The 21,091-nt window shown below is 38.8% G+C and overlaps 4 protein-coding genes across 4 annotated transcripts; 1 reads left to right on the top strand and 3 right to left on the bottom strand.

Annotated features, from left to right (window-relative positions):
• Positions 1-4,948: 4,948 nt before the first annotated feature.
• LOC122767692 (transcription factor HES-1-like) lies at positions 4,949-6,194 on the bottom strand. The gene is made up of 2 exons (XM_044023130.1): positions 6,071-6,194; positions 4,949-5,967 (listed from the first exon to the last, which is right to left on the bottom strand). The coding sequence occupies exons 1-2, from the start codon at positions 6,191-6,193 to the stop codon at positions 5,632-5,634; spliced, it is 459 nt and encodes a 152-aa protein (XP_043879065.1). The 5' UTR covers position 6,194; the 3' UTR covers positions 4,949-5,631.
• A 2,037-nt stretch (positions 6,195-8,231) lies between these two features.
• On the bottom strand, positions 8,232-9,902 carry LOC122767691 (transcription factor HES-1-like). The gene is made up of 2 exons (XM_044023129.1): positions 9,776-9,902; positions 8,232-9,672 (listed from the first exon to the last, which is right to left on the bottom strand). Exons 1-2 carry the CDS (start codon positions 9,896-9,898, stop codon positions 9,337-9,339), a joined length of 459 nt encoding a protein of 152 aa, XP_043879064.1. The 5' UTR covers positions 9,899-9,902; the 3' UTR covers positions 8,232-9,336.
• Positions 9,903-12,645: 2,743 nt separating this feature from the next.
• On the bottom strand, positions 12,646-14,165 carry LOC122768452 (transcription factor HES-1-like). The gene is made up of 2 exons (XM_044024473.1): positions 14,028-14,165; positions 12,646-13,924 (listed from the first exon to the last, which is right to left on the bottom strand). The coding sequence occupies exons 1-2, from the start codon at positions 14,148-14,150 to the stop codon at positions 13,589-13,591; spliced, it is 459 nt and encodes a 152-aa protein (XP_043880408.1). The 5' UTR covers positions 14,151-14,165; the 3' UTR covers positions 12,646-13,588.
• Positions 14,166-17,341: 3,176 nt separating this feature from the next.
• Positions 17,342-19,026, top strand: LOC122768464 (transcription factor HES-1-like). The gene is made up of 2 exons (XM_044024501.1): positions 17,342-17,476; positions 17,580-19,026. The coding sequence occupies exons 1-2, from the start codon at positions 17,354-17,356 to the stop codon at positions 17,913-17,915; spliced, it is 459 nt and encodes a 152-aa protein (XP_043880436.1). The 5' UTR covers positions 17,342-17,353; the 3' UTR covers positions 17,916-19,026.
• The last annotated feature ends 2,065 nt before the right edge of the window (positions 19,027-21,091 follow it).

The following is a 21,091-nucleotide window of genomic DNA, read 5'->3' on the forward strand; positions in this document are numbered from 1 at the left end:
GTAAAAGTATCTTACCAGAAAATGACTTTGGTGGAAGTCACTTTTATAATAATAATAATTAGAATATTACTTAAGTAAAAGTCTTAAAGTATATGACATTTTCTGTACTTAAGCATCAAAAGTATGTTCAGTTATAGAAGTAAAAGTAGCTCAGTGGTAGAGGGAGTTGTCTTTCAACTGGAAGGTTGTGGGTTCAGTTCCTGGCTCTGCTCGTCTGTATGTGTCCTTGAGCAGTATGTGAATGGCCGCATGGCAGAACTGTAGTCTAAAGCTCATCAAGACTGGAAAAGCTCTATATAAATACAGACTTATCAACTCTTCTTCTTCTGATTGTATTTGGTAAAATCAAGCGAAAAGATGTAGAGGAAATGTAGTGGTAAGATTAGAAGTTGCTAGAAAAATAAATAACAAAGTAAAGTACATATACATGAATTTTGTACTTAGATTAGATTAGATCTATTTGTACTTTGCTACATTACAACACTAGTCCAGGGTGTAATCCGCCTTTTGCCCTATGTCAGCTGGGATTGGCACCAGTGACCCACTCACTGTGACCCTCATGTGGAGGATAAAGTGGTAGAAGATGAATGAATGAATAATATGGGCCACAAAAATCAAAAACAGTACATATCACACAAGTATATATATATATACTGTCAACAGTTTCAGTACAGATTCCACATGTTCATTTATTCATATTGTTGAAGCATTTTGTCTACTGAGTGGATCTTGTACCGATGCGAAGGCCACAGAATATGATTCAACAATTTTCCTCTCGTATAATAATTCACATATGAGTGTCTGCGTTGTTTACAGCAGCATCTGCTGCTTTTCTTCTCTGCTTTGTTCACTGATTTTCTTTAACTTGTCATCTGCCACTTCCTTTTTTTTAACAGTGGGCGTGTCCTGGAGCACACTGCTGTGCATGGTGTTCACAAAGAATTTGCTCCACTCAAAAACGTTACAAATAAACCTGTACACAAATTAGTTGATATTTAAATTCATATTTCTAGGATTTTCATATAAAGTAGTTTTCACGTTGCTATTCCCTGACACTGATTTATAAGAGTCACAGACGATGTTGCATCTTTTGCATTCTTTTATTTTCGAAAACTGCAAAGAACAACACAAAATGAAATCCACTTTGGATGAATAGAAATAAAACATTGTGAATTCAACAGAATATGCATACATGGCATACACAAAATAATAACAAATTCCTTTTCAGAAGAAAGGCGGGTGTTCAACCTTGAAACAAGGCAATATCCAAACTGCAATCACACAACATTCACTTCCTTTTCACAGGAAGAACCGGCGAACATTGCTGTTTGGCTTTAAGTGTTAAACACATTATATAGAAACGTAACATCAACACTTTTCAATGCAAAATAAAAATAAATGGATGTAAATATTTAAACATCATGGATTGATCTTGTCTGTAAGTGGAAAAAAAAAGCACAACCACTCGAATCACAATCCCACAAAAATAGCAGCACAACACTTTCAAAGAGTGTCCTGAATCCACACCACAAAGGTGGAAGCATTGAAATTAAAATGCAAATTGTGCATTTCTCTGCAAAACGTTGGCATTTGAACACACCGAGAGTCCATTCCTGCTCCTCAGTATTAAAAGCAGAGTGGAGCCAGATCTTCTTCCATGTCGGGGAACAGACGCAGAATGTCTCTGGAGTATTTGGAGTAGCCGCTGTGTGACAGCAGCGCTTTCTTCAGGGTGAGGAACGACTTTGTCTTCTCCAGGAGCTCTGACAGGGGGATACCGCTCTGCAGGTGTTCACCAAGCAGGGCCTTTAGTTTCTCCACGCCTGTGCAGCATTTCCTCTCCAGCATGTGCAACTTACACCTGAAACAAACAAATGTGGAGCTTTTATTAATATATATATATATATATGAAAATATACAACATGTCAATAGAAACAATGGAACGAGACTGTTTGAAACAGTGTGATGTTTGAAATGGAGCTTTGTCTTACCTGAAGAGCTGTTCCTTCACGCTGTCCTGAAGAGCGAGGTCTGCATACAGAGCCATGTCAGTGTCGGCGGTGACTTGGTCTTGAGTTGCTTGCAAAGGGTTGAGTGAAGTGAGTGAAGGTCTCAGTTGACTTGTCCCTCGACTGCTCTGCATTTATGCTGCTCACAGTGCGCTCTCTCGGCTGCTGCAGCCAATCAGGGGCCTCCGATCGTGGGACAATAGCATGAATTGAGGGGCTGTCACACAGAACAGGTGGGACGCTTTGTGTTAAAACGTCCCACATCGGTGGGGTCAGTGGGAAAATGTTTTTCCTGAGGTGGACATGGGAAAATAAAAAGTGATGTTTGGACCTGGATGATGTCACAACGCGATTATCAGACAAACATGTGACACAATAAAGTCTCACTACAACAAATATAATATGAGAACAGATATATCATCACTTTTATATAACAGTTTTTTAAAATACTTTTATGATATAAAAACAAATTCCATAAATGACAGAACAAATTCTTCAAAATTCAATTTTAAAATAAAATTTCCTCCTGCCTTTTCCCAGCAGTGAGTTACAGCCAAAGCAGATGGTTTATCTGTGGCCTTCTGTCCTTCCCTGCCTGAGAACGGCTCTGGGCCTTTATGGGAGCAGACACACTTCTTTTGTTTGTGCGGCTGAGCAGGGCTGCATACAGAAGTGTGGGAAGCCGCGTGTCACAGTGGCTCCCAGCACCATGAGCGAGGGGAGGGCGTGTGACCAGGGCACACTCAGCCCGCCCTGTGCAGGCAGCCGTGGGGGGGAGGAGGGGGGGAGGATGATGAGGTGGGAAACCTGAGCCTCCACACAGACAGCAGATACAGACACAGAGGCAGATGGAGAGGAGATAAGCAGGGAAATAATCCCACATCAGGTTCCAGTTGTCTCGCCCAGTGTGCTCGTGGATAATTATGAACAAAAAAGTCACGACGCACAGAAAAATACACGATTTACATCATCATGCTCATGCGCATCAGAGAGATTAAGTAACGGTTAAAAGAGCAAAAACATCATGATTATGAATCTGTTTTGTTTTTTTAAAAAACATAAGCCTACAGATGGCCGTCCTCATGTATACTGTTGTATGTCCTGTCAATAATTACATTTGCCTTTCTCTCAATTGTTTTTATTATACAGCTTTTGTAACTAGTTGTACAATAAAAACAATTGAATTAATAATAATTTTTTTTATTATGGGTTATATGAAACAACAACAATCAGATAAAATTACCCACAACAGTAAAAATGTTACTTACAATAAAGCAACATAATTAATAACTGCTATAATAACAAAATATTTGTCTACTTTATATGGTAATATCTACCGTTCTGTAGATTGTTTTGTGTGACTTTATCCTGTCTCATTCAATGTGGATTCTTTTGTTTAACCTGGAGTCTCTGGTGATTTTCTGCTACACTGGAGTTCATTGTTGTTATGTTACATTTGGCTTCTATTGCTCAGTGAGTATGTGTTTGAATGCAGGACTTTTACTTGTAGTGTGAAGTTACTTCATTAATACAATTTAAAAAATCCTGGGTTCGAGCCCCGGTTGGAACAAGGGCCTTTCTGCATGGAGTTTGCATGTTCTACCCGTGTGGGTGTGGGTTCTCTCCGGGTTCTCCGGCTTCCTCCCACGGTCCAAAAACATGCAATGTGGGGTTTAGGTAAATTGGACACTCTAAATTGACCATAGGAGTGAGTGTGAGAGTGAATGGTTGTTTGTCTCTAGCTGTGTGTGGCCCTGCGATGGACTGGCGAACTCTCCAGGGTGTACCCCGCCTATCGCCCGATGTAGCTGAGATTGGCACAGCACCCCCCGCGACCCTCTGGTGGAGGATAAAGCGGTTAGATGATGACTGACTGACTGTATTAAAGGTCTCGACATGGGTTCTTATCCTGCATGATCTCCTTATTTTAATGACATTTTGTTTTGTCATTAAAATAATAAGACTGTGTCTGTATGGGAGGGAAGATATCTCTCTTGTATTTATGACGCTCTGTCAGGTCAATGCAGTCTGTTTTTTTATCAGTATATCCAGACCGCCTGATTCAAATTAAATGTAATGTTTCATGGCACCAGATAATACAAATCTGCATCCAGGTGCAGAAATAACTTGTAATGTTCTTGCAAAAATATTATTTTTGATCAAGTGTGAATTATGGCTGAGCAACTGATTGGTTTTGACCTATTTGTCCTATGTTCTACGCACCTTTCAAACAATTTGTATATTTACGTTCTCAACCCATTACACTTACCAGCCATTTTATTAGGTACACCCGTTCAACTGCTTGTTAACGTAAACATCTAATCTGCCAATCACACGGACACAATAACATGTATTTAGACATGTAGACATGGTGAAGACATATTCATGAGTGACGTGGAACGGTTTTTTCTAGTATTTCATACCAGTCTGGTCATTCTCCTCTGGCATCAACAAGGCATTCTTTTTTTTGCCCAGAGAACTGTCACTCACTGGATATTCATTTCCTGTAAACACTGAAGATACATTAGTTGTGTGTGAAAACCCAAGTAGATCACCGGTTTCTGAAATACTCAGACCATCTCATGTGGCATCAACAACCACATCACATTCAGCTAAATCACCTCATTCTGATGCTTGGTTTGAACTTCACTTGCCTTCACGCATTGAGTTGCTGCCATGTGGTTGAGTAGACGGTTGCTTTAACACACACTTGGACAATTGTACCTAATAGAGTGGCTGGTGTGTCAGCCTGAATGTGAGTGGAGCTCAGAGGAGAAAAGTTAAGGCTCTGACAGGCAGTTCTTTTCACTGCTAATGGATTATAAATGAAACTTTCCCCCACAGTTTATTTCATCTTTTGCACAATTACCAAGAGGCACCAAAAGTGAAGGAAATTAAAATGAAATTAAAGTAAAATAATAAGATTGGAGCATAGAAAATGAGAGCAAATTTGTTTATTTAAGAACAACTTCTGCAAGAGACGCTGTACTCACTGAGAGCAAGGGACAAAAGTCTCCACAGGAGACGATGATCAGAGACAAGAAACTTCTCATTAACTTTGAAACAAAATGTGGTCTTCAAAACAAAATGTGAAGCAAGCACATTAAAAAAAAAACTGACCTTAGAACAGATCAGACGGGTTTTTCTTATCACACTGTGACAGTGTTGACACAGAATAGTCACGATAAATTAGTGACAAAGTCATAAACAACGACGCTTGAAAAACAAGCATTCACATGGAGATCTCACAACAGATCAGGTTTGACGAATTTAGAATCATGCAACAAGCATGACAAGATGTTCTCTCTCAATTTGAAAGGTTAAATCAAACAAATGAAATGAGTGGAAGTCAATTATGACAAAATGTCCCAGACAAGGACAACGACGGAATAATTGATCAACATGATCAAAATTATGCAACAGGTAACAAATGTCACAAAGTAGAGACATTTAGGGGAAAATACATTTTGATCTTAAAACAGATCAAATCATGACACAAAGTTATGTAACATTTCCTCAAGGAAACACACAGACACAAACTTCTGTTCATACAGAAGAACAAAACTGAATTGACTTTCAGGAATCTTGGACTACTGTGGTCGTCTAAGCAGTCTGTAGGTGTCTACCACGGCCTCCAGGGGGCGCTGTGGACTGGACTCTTGTCTTTGGTGACGCTGGTCTGGTCCGTGGAGCTCAGAGGAGAGAAGTCTGCCTCTGTCAGGTTCTTATCAGAGGAAGACTGCAGCTTGTTGAAGTTCTTCATCATCAGTCTTCTCTGCTGTTGATTGTGCTGCTGCAGCTGTGTCAGGACACAGACTGTCATCTCCAGGATGTCTGCTTTCTCCAGCTTGGAGTCTGGCTGCTGTTTGAGGAACTCTGGACCCAGGAGAGACTTGAGCTGCTCAATGCTGCTGTTGATTCTCTCTCTGCGTAACTTCTCCACCAGAGGTTTTCTGAGCTGCAGAGAAAAGAGCAAAGTCATTAATGGACTGATTCTGGAGTAAAGTGTGAGCATGAACAAAGACAGAAGATGAAATGTTCTTGAATGTTCTTCAATTTACCTTGTGTGTCAGAGTCAGATGTTCCTGAGAGTTGGTCAGAGCTGCAGTGATTGTAGGTGCCATGTCTGGATCTGTGTGCTGTAGAGGTCTCTGTAGAGAGAATCTGATCTCTGCTGGCTTCATCCCTCCTATTTATAGTCCCACATCTCCATATGAATGTGTGGGTCTTGGTCTGACTGCACTTTCTCACACTCTTGGCCAATCAGAGAGCTGGAGGAGACAATGGGCGATGCTAGGTAGTGAATGGTGTTATTGCCTCAGGGATAATGGTTAGATCTCAGGGGAACAGGTGGAGCGCTAAAGGGCGGAAGGGGGGGGAGGCGAATGAGCTCTGTGTAAATCTGGGAAAGTGTGTGATTCTATGGAGAAGATCTGCTGCTTGATGCTGATCAATGACTTTGATCAAGCACATGCCGATCATCACATCACACAGAAGAAAATGAATCAAAACATTTGAATCCATACAAAGTTGTTTTTAAAGTAATAATTTCAAATGAGACACATCCTAAAGTGAAACACATAAACAATCTCTTTTGATATTTTTTTTTTGATTCATATTTAATTTACACAACTTGTTTAACTTGTAAATATTTGCACTTTTTTAAAAATGTAAACATCAAAAACAACACAATAATGTTTCAGATGTGACAGTGTGATGCTCATTCACTGTAGTTCAAATAAAGTCAGGAGAGTTTTGCTGCTGCTGTCCAGATGTAGCAGAGTCTTTTGACACGTGCCTTGTTGTCTGTGTGTGAGTAACAAGCTGAGCTCACTTTCCCACACTGACTCCCCGAGCTGTGGTCAGTCAACAACAAAGGGGACGTGTGTGGCAGATGCTGGCTGTGTGTCGTCATAGAAACACAGCCTGGAACGTCTGGAGGGAAACGATCCCATTGGCTGCCACTGACACTTTGTACAATTTGACATCACACTGAGAAAATCCTGTCATCAAGTTTCATCAGAGTGACTTGGTGTCTCACATCAGTGTCAAACACACTTCCAGGTATAATCACTGTCTCATTGCTGACCATCAGCTGGACTGAAGTTCCTGCTCCACACCTGTGTGTGTGTGTGTGTGTGTGTGTGTGGGGGTTCGTGGAGGAGGCACCAGTTTCATAAAGTGTGCCAAATCCCTGTGGAAGATTATTCTGCTGCTGCTGGACATGATGTCACTCACACTCAGCTCCAACCTCCTTCATCTCTCACACACTTGTTCTGTTCTCACTGTTCTGTCGTCTGTACATTCATCCCTGATATTTGAATGAAAAAAACAAACCAAATGTAAATACACTGCCCATTTATATAAAAAAATGCTTTGAAACCAGTTCTTCATTTCAGAGCCAGTGTCTCAGGTCAAAGGTCAGGATCTATTGTCCCACAGGACTCTGTGAGTGAGTTTCCTCTGGTTTCCCACACTCTGTCCTTTCACTGCACAACAATAGAAGTGTGTCCTATTATAGGTCACATTAGACACAGTGTGTGACCTCTTTAAAGGTCACATTAAAAAAAGCTTTACATTAAGACACACAGCTGGAATCTCCAGAGGATGTTGCAGTGAGAGATGTGTTTGTTAAATGTACAGTTTCTCCTTCAGGTTGATGATGTCACTTCCTGCAGATAAAGAGAGCCACCAAACTTCACCAAACATATTTACACATAAATTAATAGGATTCTTTTAACTACTAGAATGGTGATGGATAGAATTTTGATCATTAATACAGTATTTATATAGTATTTTAATTATTAATATTTCAGTAATAAGAGTAAAGTAATGTTCTCTTAGGAAGTTAGCATAGGTAAATTTAAATTCTGATGAAAATGATTTCATTAATCAACAAATATTGATTCTGCTTGACAGATAATTGATGAATAATGTATGATTTTCTCTGTAAATTAATTTACATAATCCCAAAATTCTACATTAAAATTGCCACATATTTAGAAAATGTCAAGGCCCCATAATTACTTTAGATTTATTTCTAAATACTGAGTTTTTCTTTGTGTAAAGTGTCAGTAATCTGTCAGATTATGATTCAGTCACTGACCTTCAGATTATAGAACATTATCATTGAAGCAAAAGACATTTAAAGCAGATGTTCATAGTTTCTTATCTTCATCATCATATAGAAGAGAAATGTAAACAAAGAGCAAATAAACAATATTTTCATCAGAGAGTGTTTGTTTATTCAATAAACAACAAGTGTAAACAGTTCAACTCCAGGTGATGATGCATCACAACAACAACTTGTAGATTTCTACAAGACACACTGTACTCTGAGAGAGTCAAGGAACAAGAGTCTTTATAAAAGACAAACAGGTAAAAGTATCTGAGGACACAGTTCTCACTGTACTTCACTCTTTTTTACAAATGGATTAAAGGTTTGCTCTTGATAAATAAAAGCAAAAATACTCAAAGCACTTTACGTAAGACAACATTATTCTCAGTGATCAGAAACTTCAGCTGATCCTGAAAATAATAAAGTCATATTGTCACAATAAAACTGTGACATTAAAGTGAAACTTTTACAATAAAAGTTCAAACATATTGATCTGCAACAGATCAGGTTTCAATAATCACATCAAATGATCTGCAGTAAACATTATAACATGTCCCAAAAAAGGACAATAACTCAACAATTGATCAACATGATCAAAACTATTCAAGATGTAACAAACATCACAGGAAACATGAAGATATGAAGCAACACTTTTAGAAAAAGTGATCTTGATCTTACAACAGATCAGTTTTATGTCCATAAAAAGGACATTTAGATATTTCTCATGTCAATAATCAATATGATCCATGTCCAAAAAAGAACTGGGATAAAATTATTCAAACATCACAACATACATTGTGATATGAAGCAAAACTATGAGGGAAAATTACTTTTAATCTTACAACAGATCGGTTTTGTGTCCATAAAAAAGGACATTTAAATATTTCCCATGTCAAAGATCAAAATGATCTAAGATAACAAATGTTATCATAACATTATATAATACCAGTACATGAAGTAGACTGAGGTATAATAATAATTGCTGCCGCAATCAGATTGGATTCATGCAACATGCATGACAAGATGTTCTCTTTCTGAACTTGAAAGATAGAGTTTGTGTCATTTCCTCAGGAAATGTCAAACACACAGATACAGACTTCTGTTCATACAGAAGAACAAGTCCTTCAATTTCACTGAATTCACTTCCAGTAATCTTTGACCACTGTGGTGGTCTCACTTTGTCTGGTTGTAACTCCAGTCTGTAGGTGTCTACCACGGCCTCCAGGGGGCGCTGTGGACTGGACTCTTGTCTTTGGTGATGCTGGTCTGGTCCATGGAGCTCAGAGGAGAGAAGTCAGCCTCTGTCAGGTTCTTATCAGAGGAAGACTGCAGCTTGTTGAAGTTCTTCATCATCAGTCTTCTCTGCTGTTGATTGTGCTGCTGCAGCTGTGTCAGGACACAGACTGTCATCTCCAGGATGTCTGCTTTCTCCAGCTTGGAGTCTGGCTGCTGTTTGAGGAACTCTGGACCCAGGAGAGACTTGAGCTGCTCAATGCTGCTGTTGATTCTCTCTCTGCGTAACTTCTCCACCAGAGGCTTTCTGAGCTGCAGAGAAAAGAGCAAAGTCATTAATGGACTGATTCTGGAGTAAAGTGTGAGCATGAACAAAGACAGAAGATGAAATGTTCTTGAATGTTCTTCAATTTACCTTGTGAGTCAGAGTCAGATGTTCCTGAGAGTTGGTCAGAGCTGCAGTGATTGTAGGTGCCATGTCTGGATCTGTGTGCTGTAGAGGTCTCTGTAGAGAGAATCTGATCTCTGCTGGCTTCATCCCTCCTATTTATAGTCCCACATCTCCATATGAATGTGTGGGTCTTGGTCTGACTGCACTTTCTCACACTCTCGGCCAATCAGAGAGCTGGAGGAGACAATAGGACATGTGGAGCAGTAACATACTGAATTGCTGTCAAAGCCTCAGGGACAATAGTTAGATCTCAGGGGAACAGGTGGACGACTGGGGGCTGATGGAGAGAGACTCACAGAATCTGGGAAAGTGGTGACCCTGTAGAGAGAGAAGATCTGATGCTGATCAGTGACTTTGACCGAGCACACGCTGATCATCACGTCACACACGTGTGACAATTACACTTGATGGTTAAAATAATCATAGATTGTTGTGTATCTTTCTGTTGAGTCACAGTTTTACATTTTCTGACTGCAGCACATTACATTTTTATTCTGGGTTAAAGTGTAGTTCAAGTTGGAAATACATCTTTTTTGTGTTTTTACATATGTTTTTATCATTTTATTATAATATTAAGGTAGTAAGGTAGGGCAAATACACATTCTATATAACAGTGACCATGCTAGTGTCCAGATGTGACTTGTGTCCTGTGGTCAGTGTGAGTAGAAAGTTGCTCTCAGGTTCCCACACTCACTCCCTGTTCTGTGGTCAATGAAGCACAAAGAGCCTCTGAATGGAGCTTTTGTGTTTGATCCTGGACGTGTGTTGTAGTAAAAACAGAGCCTGACGTCACCAACCATCTGGAGGGAAAGAGCCTCATTGGCTGTTTCTGACTGTCTCTAAACATTTAAATGTATATGATGACAGTTTATATGGCAGATTATTTAGTCATCTTTCACTGATGATCACATTATTTTGACTTGTCAATCATAACTGTGTCCTTGTATCAGACACATAACTTCAGATTCATACATGAGGGTGAGAGGGTGAAGCAGCTGTTTCCTGAAGTGTGCCAAATCCCTGTGGAGAAAAGTCGACTGCTGCTGGAGTCAAGGACGATAACTGATCTGACATTTTCTTCTCTCCAGAGCTTTCCCACACTCTGTGCTTTAAAGCAAATAATGCTGATGAATGACTTTGATCAGACACATGTTAATCAAACCATCAAACACACACACTCATGTTATAATGTGTCAAACATGAGATCAAAATAAATATTCTTAAAAATGATATTTGAATTCTACTGAGCCCAAACCTAAAATAAAGGACCAGAAATGACACCCTTTAAAAATGTAAACATCAAAAACAACACAATAATGTTTCAGATGTGACAGTGTGATGCTCATTCACTGTAGTTCAAATAAAGTCAGGAGAGTTTTGCTGCTGCTGTCCAGATGTAGCAGAGTCTTTTGACACGTGCCTTGTTGTCTGTGTGTGAGTAACAAGCTGAGCTCACTTTCCCACACTGACTCCCCGAGCTGTGGTCAGTCAACAACAAAGGGGACGTGTGTGGCAGATGCTGGCTGTGTGTCGTCATAGAAACACAGCCTGGAACGTCTGGAGGGAAACGATCCCATTGGCTGCCACTGACACTTTGTACAATTTGACATCACACTGAGAAAATCCTGTCATCAAGTTTCATCACAGTGACTTGGTGTCTCACATCAGTGTCAAACACACTTCCAGGTATAATCACTGTCTCATTGCTGACCATCAGCTGGACTGAAGTTCCTGCTCCACACGTGTGTGTGTGTGTGTGTGGGGGGTTCCTGGAGGAGGCACCTGTTTCATAAAGTGTGCCAAATCCCTGTGGAAGATTATTCTGCTGCTGCTGGACATGATGTCACTCACACTCAGCTCCAACCTCCTTCATCTCTCACACACTTGTTCTGTTCTCACTGTTCTGTCGTCTGTACATTCATCCCTGATATTTGAATGAAAAAAACAAACTAAATGTAAATACACTGCCCATTTATATAAAAAAATGCTTTGAAACCAGTTCTTCATTTCAGAGCCAGTGTCTCAGGTCAAAGGTCAGGATCTATTGTCCCACAGGACTCTGTGAGTGAGTTTCCTCTGGTTTCCCACACTCTGTCCTTTCACTGCACAACAATAGAAGTGTGTCCTATTATAGGTCACATTAGACACAGTGTGTGACCTCTTTAAAGGTCACATTAAAAAAGCTTTACATTAAGACACACAGCTGGAATCTCCAGAGGATGTTGCAGTGAGAGATGTGTTTGTTAAATGTACAGTTTCTCCTTCAGGTTGATGATGTCACTTCCAGCAGATAAAGAGAGCCACCAAACTTCACCAAACATATTTACACATAAATTAATAGGATTCTTTTAACTACTAGAATGGTGATGGATAGAATTTTGATCATTAATACAGTATTTATATAGTATTTTAATTATTAATATTTCAGTAATAAGAGTAAAGTAATGTTCTCTTAGGAAGTTAGCATAGGTAAATTTAAATTCTGATGAAAATGATTTCATTAATCAACAAATATTGATTCTGCTTGACAGATAATTGATGAATAATGTATGATTTTCTCTGTAAATTAATTTACATAATCCCAAAATTCTACATTAAAATCGCCACATATTTAGAAAATGTCAAGGCCCCATAATTACTTTAGATTTATTTCTAAATACTGAGTTTTTCTTTGTGTAAAGTGTCAGTAATCTGTCAGATTATGATTTAGTAACTGACCTTCAGATTATAGAACATTATCATTGAAGCAAAAGACATTTAAAGCAGATGTTCATAGTTTCTTATCTTCATCATCATATAGAGGAGAAATGTAAACAAAGAGCAAGTAAACAATATTTTCATCAGACAGTGTTTGTTTATTCAATAAACAACAAGTGTAAACAGTTCAACTCCAGGTGATGATGCATCACAACAACAACTTGTAGATTTCTACAAGACACACTGTACTCTGAGAGAGTCAAGGAACAAGAGTCTTTATAAAAGACAAACAGGTAAAAGTATCTGAGGACACAGTTCTCACTGTACTTTCACTCTTTTTTACAAATGGATTAAAGGTTTGCTCTTCATAAATAAAAGCAAAAATACTCAAAGCACTTTACGTAAGACAACATTATTCTCAGTGATCAGAAACTTCAGCTGATCCTGAAAATAATAAAGTCATATTGTCACAATAAAACTGTGACATTAAAGTGAAACTTTTACAATAAAAGTTCAAACATATTGATCTGCAACAGATCAGGTTTCAATAATCACATCAAATGATCTGCAGTAAACAATGATAACATGTCCTAAAAAAGGACAATAACTCAACAATTGATCAATATGATCAAAACTATTCAAGATGTAACAAACATCACAGGAAACATGAAGATATGAAGCAACACTTTTAGAAAAAGTGATCTTGATCTTACAACAGATCAGTTTTATGTCCATAAAAAAGGACATTTAGATGTTTCCCATGTCAAAGATCAAAATGATCTAAAATAACAAATGTTATCATAACATTATATAATACCAGTACATGAAGTAGACTGAGGTATAATAATAATTGCTGCCGCAATCAGATTGGATTCATGCAACATGCATGACAAGATGTTCTCTTTCTGAACTTGAAAGATATAGTTTGTGTCATTTCCTCAGGAAATGTCAAACACACAGATACAGACTTCTGTTCATACAGAAGAACAAGTCCTTCAATTTCACTGAATTCACTTCCAGTAATCTTTGACCACTGTGGTGGTCTCACGTTGTCTGGTTGTAACTCCAGTCTGTAGGTGTCTACCACGGCCTCCAGGGGGCGCTGTGGACTGGACTCTTGTCTTTGGTGATGCTGCTCTGGTCCGTGGAGCTCAGAGGAGAGAAGTCAGCCTCTGTCAGGTTCTTATCAGAGGAAGACTGCAGCTTGTTGAAGTTCTTCATCATCAGTCTTCTCTGCTGTTGATTGTGCTGCTGCAGCTGTGTCAGGACACAGACTGTCATCTCCAGGATGTCTGCTTTCTCCAGCTTGGAGTCTGGCTGCTGTTTGAGGAACTCTGGACCCAGGAGAGACTTGAGCTGCTCAATGCTGCTGTTGATTCTCTCTCTGCGTAACTTCTCCACCAGAGGCTTTCTGAGCTGCAGAGAAAAGAGCAAAGTCATTAATGGACTGATTCTGGAGTAAAGTGTGAGCATGAACAAAGACAGAAGATGAAATGTTCTTGAATGTTCTTCAATTTACCTTGTGAGTCAGAGTCAGATGTTCCTGAGAGTTGGTCAGAGCTGCAGTGATTGTAGGTGCCATGTCTGGATCTGTGTGCTGTAGAGGTCTCTGTAGAGAGAATCTGATCTCTGCTGGTTTCATCCCTCCTATTTATAGTCCCACATCTCCATATGAATGTGTGGGTCTTGGTCTGACTGCACTTTCTCACACTCTCGGCCAATCAGAGCGCTGGAGGAGACAATAGGACATGTGGATCAGTAACATACTGAATTGCTGTCAAAGCCTCAGGGACAATAGTTAGATCTCAGGGGAACAGGCGGACGACTGGGGGCTGATGGAGAGAGACTCACAGAATCTGGGAAAGTGGTGACTGTAGAGAGAGAAGATCTGATGCTGATCAGTGACTTTGACCGAGCACACGCTGATCATCACGTCACACACGTGTGACAATTACACTTGATGGTTAAAATAATCATAGATTGTTGTGTATCTTTCTGTTGAGTCACAGTTTTACATTTTCTGACTGCAGCACATCACATTTTTATTCTGGGTTAAAGTGTAGTTCAAGTTGGAAATACATCTTTTTTGTGTTTTTACATATGTTTTTATTATTTTATTATAATATTAAGGTAGTAAGGTAGGGCAAATAAACATTCTTTATAACAGTGACCATGCTAGTGTCCAGATGTGACTTGTGTCCTGTGGTCAGTGTGAGTAGAAAGTTGCTCTCAGGTTCCCACACTCACTCCCTGTTCTGTGGTCAATGAAGCACAAAGAGCCTCTGAATGGAGCTTTTGTGTTTGATCCTGGACGTGTGTTGTAGTAAAAACAGAGCCTGACGTCACCAACCATCTGGAGGGAAAGAGCCTCATTGGCTGTTTCTGACTGTCTGCAAACATTTAAATGTATATGATGACAGTTTATCTTACAGAGACAGTTCAGTTAACATGGCAGATTATTTACTCATCTTTCAATTATGATCACACATCCCGACTGATCAATCATAATTGTGTCCTTGTATCAGATTCATACATGAGGATGAGAGGGTGAAGCAGCTGTTTCCTGAAGTGTGCCAAATCCCTGTGGAGAAAAGCTGATTACTGCTGAAGTCAAGGATGATAACTGATCTGACCTTTTCTTCTCTCCACAAATCTCACACACTTTTTTTAACTAAATGATAGTGACTTTTAAGGTTTCTGTAAGTTAAAGTCATATAACTTCACTACAACATTGATCAGCCGTGTTGTTCTTATATACGTATATATATATATATATATATATCTTATATGTTCTTATATGCTAGTTATGTGCTGTATGTACTGAACATTTTAAACCAAAGGCTGGTTTTGCCCAAATCAAAAGATATCAAACTAAAAGACAAAAAAGTAAAGTTAAATCCTGGTCCTAATCAGAACTAATACAATCATATTTGAATTTATTTAACTCATATGCACTTGTATTTGTTGTACTTTTAAATAACTTGTAATATGTTGTTATTTATATTGTAAATATTTGACTCATTTGGAATGCAATGTTTTTTTTCAGTGGTTTGTTCTCACTGGTGAAATATTGTGTATTTTAAATGCAATAATATTGCAGTTCTTCAGAAAATGTGGAAAAAAACATCTATTGAAATAGTGAAGTGTGCTTTAACGGAATGGGGTAGTTAAAGGGTAGTTTTTTTTAAATTGAGACAGCTCAAGAGGTTCCCATTTTGAAAGTGTGTCTCTCTGAGTGCCTGTGTCCTGAGGACAAAGGTCTGGATCTTTTGTCCCACAGGACTCTGTGAGTGTGTTTCCTCTGCTTTCCCACACTCTGTCCTTTCACGTCTTCCCTTGGCACAACAATAGACGTGTGTCCTTTTATCCCACTCATAATCTCTGCGGCACAATGTCAGACCTCTGCCCCACGGAGACACACTTTCAAAGGGATCAAGTCCCAAAATAGGAATGTCATCATGTATCAAATGAAAAATGTTTTTCGTGATAACAAATTGAACCTCAGAATGTACATTTTTTATTCTGAGCCGATTGAAAATATGTATGTGTTGTATTTATAAAGCACTTCTAGTGTCCAATTAACATCTGTATGATTTTTACTGTAGGAAGAAACTAAAGTACAGAGAAAACCCACACACTAACAAGGAGACCTGGTTGCTTCAAGGCAACAGAGCTACCATTTAAAATTGTACAATGAATACAATTGATTGTTTGATGTATTTAATGAAGAAATACAGATTATTAAAAAAAATTTAATATAGGACTACATTTTAATGAACCTCAAACATTCCCTTATGATTCAGACAAAGCTGTCATTTAGTTAAAAAAAAAGTGTGGGGAAGCTCTGGAGAGAAGAAAAGGTCAGATCAGTTATCATCCTTGACTCCACCAGTAATCAACGTTTCTCCACAGGGATTTGGCACACTTCAGGAAACAGCTGCTTCACCCTCTCACCCTCACGTATGAATCTGAAGTCATGTGTCTGATACAGAGACACGGTTATGATTGACAAGTCAAAATAATGTGATCATCAGTGAAAGATGACTAAATAATATGCCATATAAACTGTCATCATATACATTTAAATGTTTGCAGACAGTCAGAAACAGCCAATGAGGCTCTTTCCCTCCAGATGGTTGGTGACGTCAGGCTCTGTTTTTACTACAACACACGTCCAGGATCAAACACAAAAGCTCCATTCAGAGTCTCTTTGTGCTTCATTGACCACAGAACAGGGAGTGAGTGTGGGAACCTGAGAGCAACTTTCTACTCACACTGACCACAGGACACAAGTCACATCTGGACACTAGCATGGTCACTGTTATAAAGAATGTTTATTTGCCCTACCTTACTACCTTAATATTATAATAAAATAATAAAAACATATGTAAAAACACAAAAAAGATGTATTTCCAACTTGAACTACACTTTAACCCAGAATAAAAATGTGATGTGCTGCAGTCAGAAAATGTAAAACTGTGACTCAACAGAAAGATACACAACAATCTAAGATTATTTTAACCATCAAGTGTAATTGTCACACGTGTGTGACGTGATGATCAGCGTGTGCTCGGTCAAAGTCACTGATCAGCATCAGATCTTCTCTCTCTACAGGGTCACCACTTTCCCAGATTCTGTGAGTCTCTCTCCATCAGCCCCCAGTCGTCCACCTGTTCCCCTGAGATCTAACTATTGTCCCTGAGGCTTTGACAGCAATTCAGTATGTTACTGCTCCACATGTCCTATTGTCTCCTCCAGCTCTCTGATTGGCCGAGAGTGTGAGAAAGTGCAGTCAGACCAAGACCCACACATTCATATGGAGATGTGGGACTATAAATAGGAGGGATGAAGCCAGCAGAGATCAGATTCTCTCTACAGAGACCTCTACAGCACACAGATCCAGACATGGCACCTACAATCACTGCAGCTCTGACCAACTCTCAGGAACATCTGACTCTGACTCACAAGGTAAATTGAAGAACATTCAAGAACATTTCATCTTCTGTCTTTGTTCATGCTCACACTTTACTCCAGAATCAGTCCATTAATGACTTTGCTCTTTTCTCTGCAGCTCAGAAAGCCTCTGGTGGAGAAGTTACGCAGAGAGAGAATCAACAGCAGCATTGAGCAGCTCAAGTCTCTCCTGGGTCCAGAGTTCCTCAAACAGCAGCCAGACTCCAAGCTGGAGAAAGCAGACATCCTGGAGATGACAGTCTGTGTCCTGACACAGCTGCAGCAGCACAATCAACAGCAGAGAAGACTGATGATGAAGAACTTCAACAAGCTGCAGTCTTCCTCTGATAAGAACCTGACAGAGGCTGACTTCTCTCCTCTGAGCTCCACGGACCAGACCAGCATCACCAAAGACAAGAGTCCAGTCCACAGTGCCCCCTGGAGGCCGTGGTAGACACCTACAGACTGGAGTTACAACCAGACAAAGTGAGACCACCACAGTGGTCAAAGATTACTGGAAGTGAATTCAGTGAATTTGAAGGACTTGTTCTTCTGTATGAACAGAAGTCTGTATCTGTGTGTTTGACATTTCCTGAGGAAATGACACAAACTCTATCTTTCAAGTTCAGAAAGAGAACATCTTGTCATGCATGTTGCATGAATCCAATCTGATTGCAGCAGCAATTATTGTTAGTTATTGTCAGTCTACTTCATGTACTGGTATTATATAATGTTATGATAACATTTGTTATTTTAGATCATTTTGATCTTTGACATGGGAAATATTTAAATGTCCTTTTTTATGGACATATAACTGATCTGTTGTAAGATTAAAGTTATTTTTCCCTAATAGTTTTACTTCATATCACAATGTATGTTGTGATGTTTGAATAATTTTATCCCAGTTCTTTTTTGGACATGGATCATATTGATTATTGACATGAGAAATATCTAAATGTCCTTTTTTATGGACATAAAACTGATCTGTTGTAAGATCAAGATCACTTTTTCTAAAAGTGTTGCTTCATATCTTCATGTTTCCTGTGATGTTTGTTACATCTTGAATAGTTTTGATCATGTTGATCAATTGTTGAGTTATTGTCCTTTTTTAGGACATGTTATCATTGTTTACTGCAGATCATTTGATGTGATTATTGAAACCTGATCTGTTGCAGATCAATATGTTTGAACTTTTATTGTAAAAGTTTCACTTTAATGTCACAGTTTTATTGTGACAATATGACTTTATTATTTTCAGGATCAGCTGAAGTTTCTGATCACTGAGAATAATGTTGTCTTACGTAAAGTGCTTTGAGTATTTTTGCTTTTATTTATGAAGAGCAAACCTTTAATCCATTTGTAAAAAAGAGTGAAAGTACAGTGAGAACTGTGTCCTCAGATACTTTTACCTGTTTGTCTTTTATAAAGACTCTTGTTCCTTGACTCTCTCAGAGTACAGTGTGTCTTGTAGAAATCTACAAGTTGTTGTTGTGATGCATCATCACCTGGAGCTGAACTGTTTACACTTGTTGTTTATTGAATAAACAAACACTGTCTGATGAAAATATTGTTTACTTGCTCTTTGTTTACATTTCTCTTCTATATGATGATGAAGATAAGAAACTATGAACATCTGCTTTAAATGTCTTTTGCTTCAATGATAATGTTCTATAATCTGAAGGTCAGTGACTGAATCATAATCTGACAGATTACTGACACTTTAAACAAAGAAAAACTCAGTATTTAGAAATAAATCTAAAGTAATTATGGGGCCTTGACATTTTCTAAATATGTGGCGATTTTAATGTAGGATTTTGGGATTATGTAAATTAATTTACAGAGAAAATCATACATTATTCATCAATTATCTGTCAAGCAGAATCAATATTTGTTGATTAATGAAATCATTTTCATCAGAATTTAAATTTACCTATGCTAACTTCCTAAGAGGACATTACTTTACTCTTATTACTGAAATATTAATAATTAAAATACAATATAAATACTGTATTAATGATCAAAATTCTATCCATCACCATTCTAGTAGTTAAAAGAATCCTATTAATGTATGTGTAAATATGTTTGGTGAAGTTTGGTGTCTCTCTTTATCTGCAGGAAGTGACATCATCAACCTGAAGGAGAAACTGTACATTTAACAAACACATCTCTCACTGCAACATCCTCTGGAGATTCCAGCTGTGTGTCTTAATGTAAAGCTTTTTTTAATGTGACCTTTAAAGAGGTCACACACTGTGTCTAATGTGACCTATAATAGGACACACTTCTATTGTTGTGCAGTGAAAGGACAGAGTGTGGGAAACCAGAGGAAACTCACTCACAGAGTCCTGTGGGACAATAGATCCTGACCTTTGACCTGAGACACTGGCTCTGAAATGAAGAACTGGTTTCAAAGCATTTTTTTATATAAATGGGCAGTGTATTTACATTTAGTTTGTTTTTTTCATTCAAATATCAGGGATGAATGTACAGACGACAGAACAGTGAGAACAGAACAAGTGTGTGAGAGATGAAGGAGGTTGGAGCTGAGTGTGAGTGACATCATGTCCAGCAGCAGCAGAATAATCTTCCACAGGGATTTGGCACACTTTATGAAACAGGTGCCTCCTCCAGGACACACACACACACACACACGTGTGGAGCAGGAACTTCAGTCCAGCTGATGGTCAGCAATGAGACAGTGATTATACCTGGAAGTGTGTTTGACACTGATGTGAGACACCAAGTCACTCTGATGAAACTTGATGACAGGATTTTCTCAGTGTGATGTCAAATTGTACAAAGTGTCAGTGGCAGCCAATGGGATCGTTTCCCTCCAGACGTTCCAGGCTGTGTTTCTATGACGACACACAGCCAGCATCTGCCACACACGTCCCCTTTGTTGTTGACTGACCACAGCTCGGGGAGTCAGTGTGGGAAAGTGAGCTCAGCTTGTTACTCACACACAGACAACAAGGCACGTGTCAAAAGACTCTGCTACATCTGGACAGCAGCAGCAAAACTCTCCTGACTTTATTTGAACTAGAGTGAATGAGCATCACACTGTCACATCTGAAACATTATTGTGTTGTTTTTGATGTTTACATTTTTAAAGGGTGTCATTTCTGGTCCTTTATTTTAGTTTTGGCTCAGTAGAATTCAAATATTATTTTTAAGAATATTTATTTTGATCTCATGTTTGACACATTATAACATGAGTGTGTGTGTGATGGTTTGATTAACATGTGTCTGATCAAAGTCATTCATCAGCATTATTTGCTTTAAAGCACAGAGTGTGGGAAAGATCTGGAGAGAAGAAAATGTCAGATCAGTTATCGTCCTTGACTCCAGCAGCAGTCGACTTTTCTCCACAGGGATTTGGCACACTTCAGGAAACAGCTGCTTCACCCTCTCACCCTCATGTATGAATATGAAGTTATGTGTCTGATACAGAGACACGGTTATGATTGACAAGTCAAAATAATGTGATCATCAGTGAAAGATGACTAAATAATCTGCCATATAAACTGTCATCATATACATTTAAATGTTTGCAGACAGTCAGAAACAGCCAATGAGGCTCTTTCCCTCCAGATGGTTGGTGACGTCAGGCTCTGTTTTTACTACAACACA

The sequence above is a fragment of the Solea senegalensis genome, linkage group LG4, assembly GCF_019176455.1.
Source record: "Solea senegalensis isolate Sse05_10M linkage group LG4, IFAPA_SoseM_1, whole genome shotgun sequence".
Taxonomy (NCBI): domain Eukaryota; kingdom Metazoa; phylum Chordata; class Actinopteri; order Pleuronectiformes; family Soleidae; genus Solea; species Solea senegalensis.

What these genes read in the sequence shown, in the direction of transcription:
- LOC122767692 (XM_044023130.1), bottom strand. Translation starts at nt 6,193, where the DNA reads ATGAAGCCAGCAGAGATCAGATTCTCTCTACAGAGACCTCTACAGCAC. An exon ending in ATCTGACTCTGACACACAAG is followed by an intron (nt 5,968 to 6,070) that starts GTAAATTGAAGA and finishes TTTTCTCTGCAG; the next exon opens with CTCAGAAAACCTCTGGTGGA.
- LOC122767691 (XM_044023129.1), bottom strand. Translation starts at nt 9,898, where the DNA reads ATGAAGCCAGCAGAGATCAGATTCTCTCTACAGAGACCTCTACAGCAC. An exon ending in ATCTGACTCTGACTCACAAG is followed by an intron (nt 9,673 to 9,775) that starts GTAAATTGAAGA and finishes TTTTCTCTGCAG; the next exon opens with CTCAGAAAGCCTCTGGTGGA.
- LOC122768452 (XM_044024473.1), bottom strand. Translation starts at nt 14,150, where the DNA reads ATGAAACCAGCAGAGATCAGATTCTCTCTACAGAGACCTCTACAGCAC. An exon ending in ATCTGACTCTGACTCACAAG is followed by an intron (nt 13,925 to 14,027) that starts GTAAATTGAAGA and finishes TTTTCTCTGCAG; the next exon opens with CTCAGAAAGCCTCTGGTGGA.
- LOC122768464 (XM_044024501.1), top strand. Translation starts at nt 17,354, where the DNA reads ATGAAGCCAGCAGAGATCAGATTCTCTCTACAGAGACCTCTACAGCAC. An exon ending in ATCTGACTCTGACTCACAAG is followed by an intron (nt 17,477 to 17,579) that starts GTAAATTGAAGA and finishes TTTTCTCTGCAG; the next exon opens with CTCAGAAAGCCTCTGGTGGA.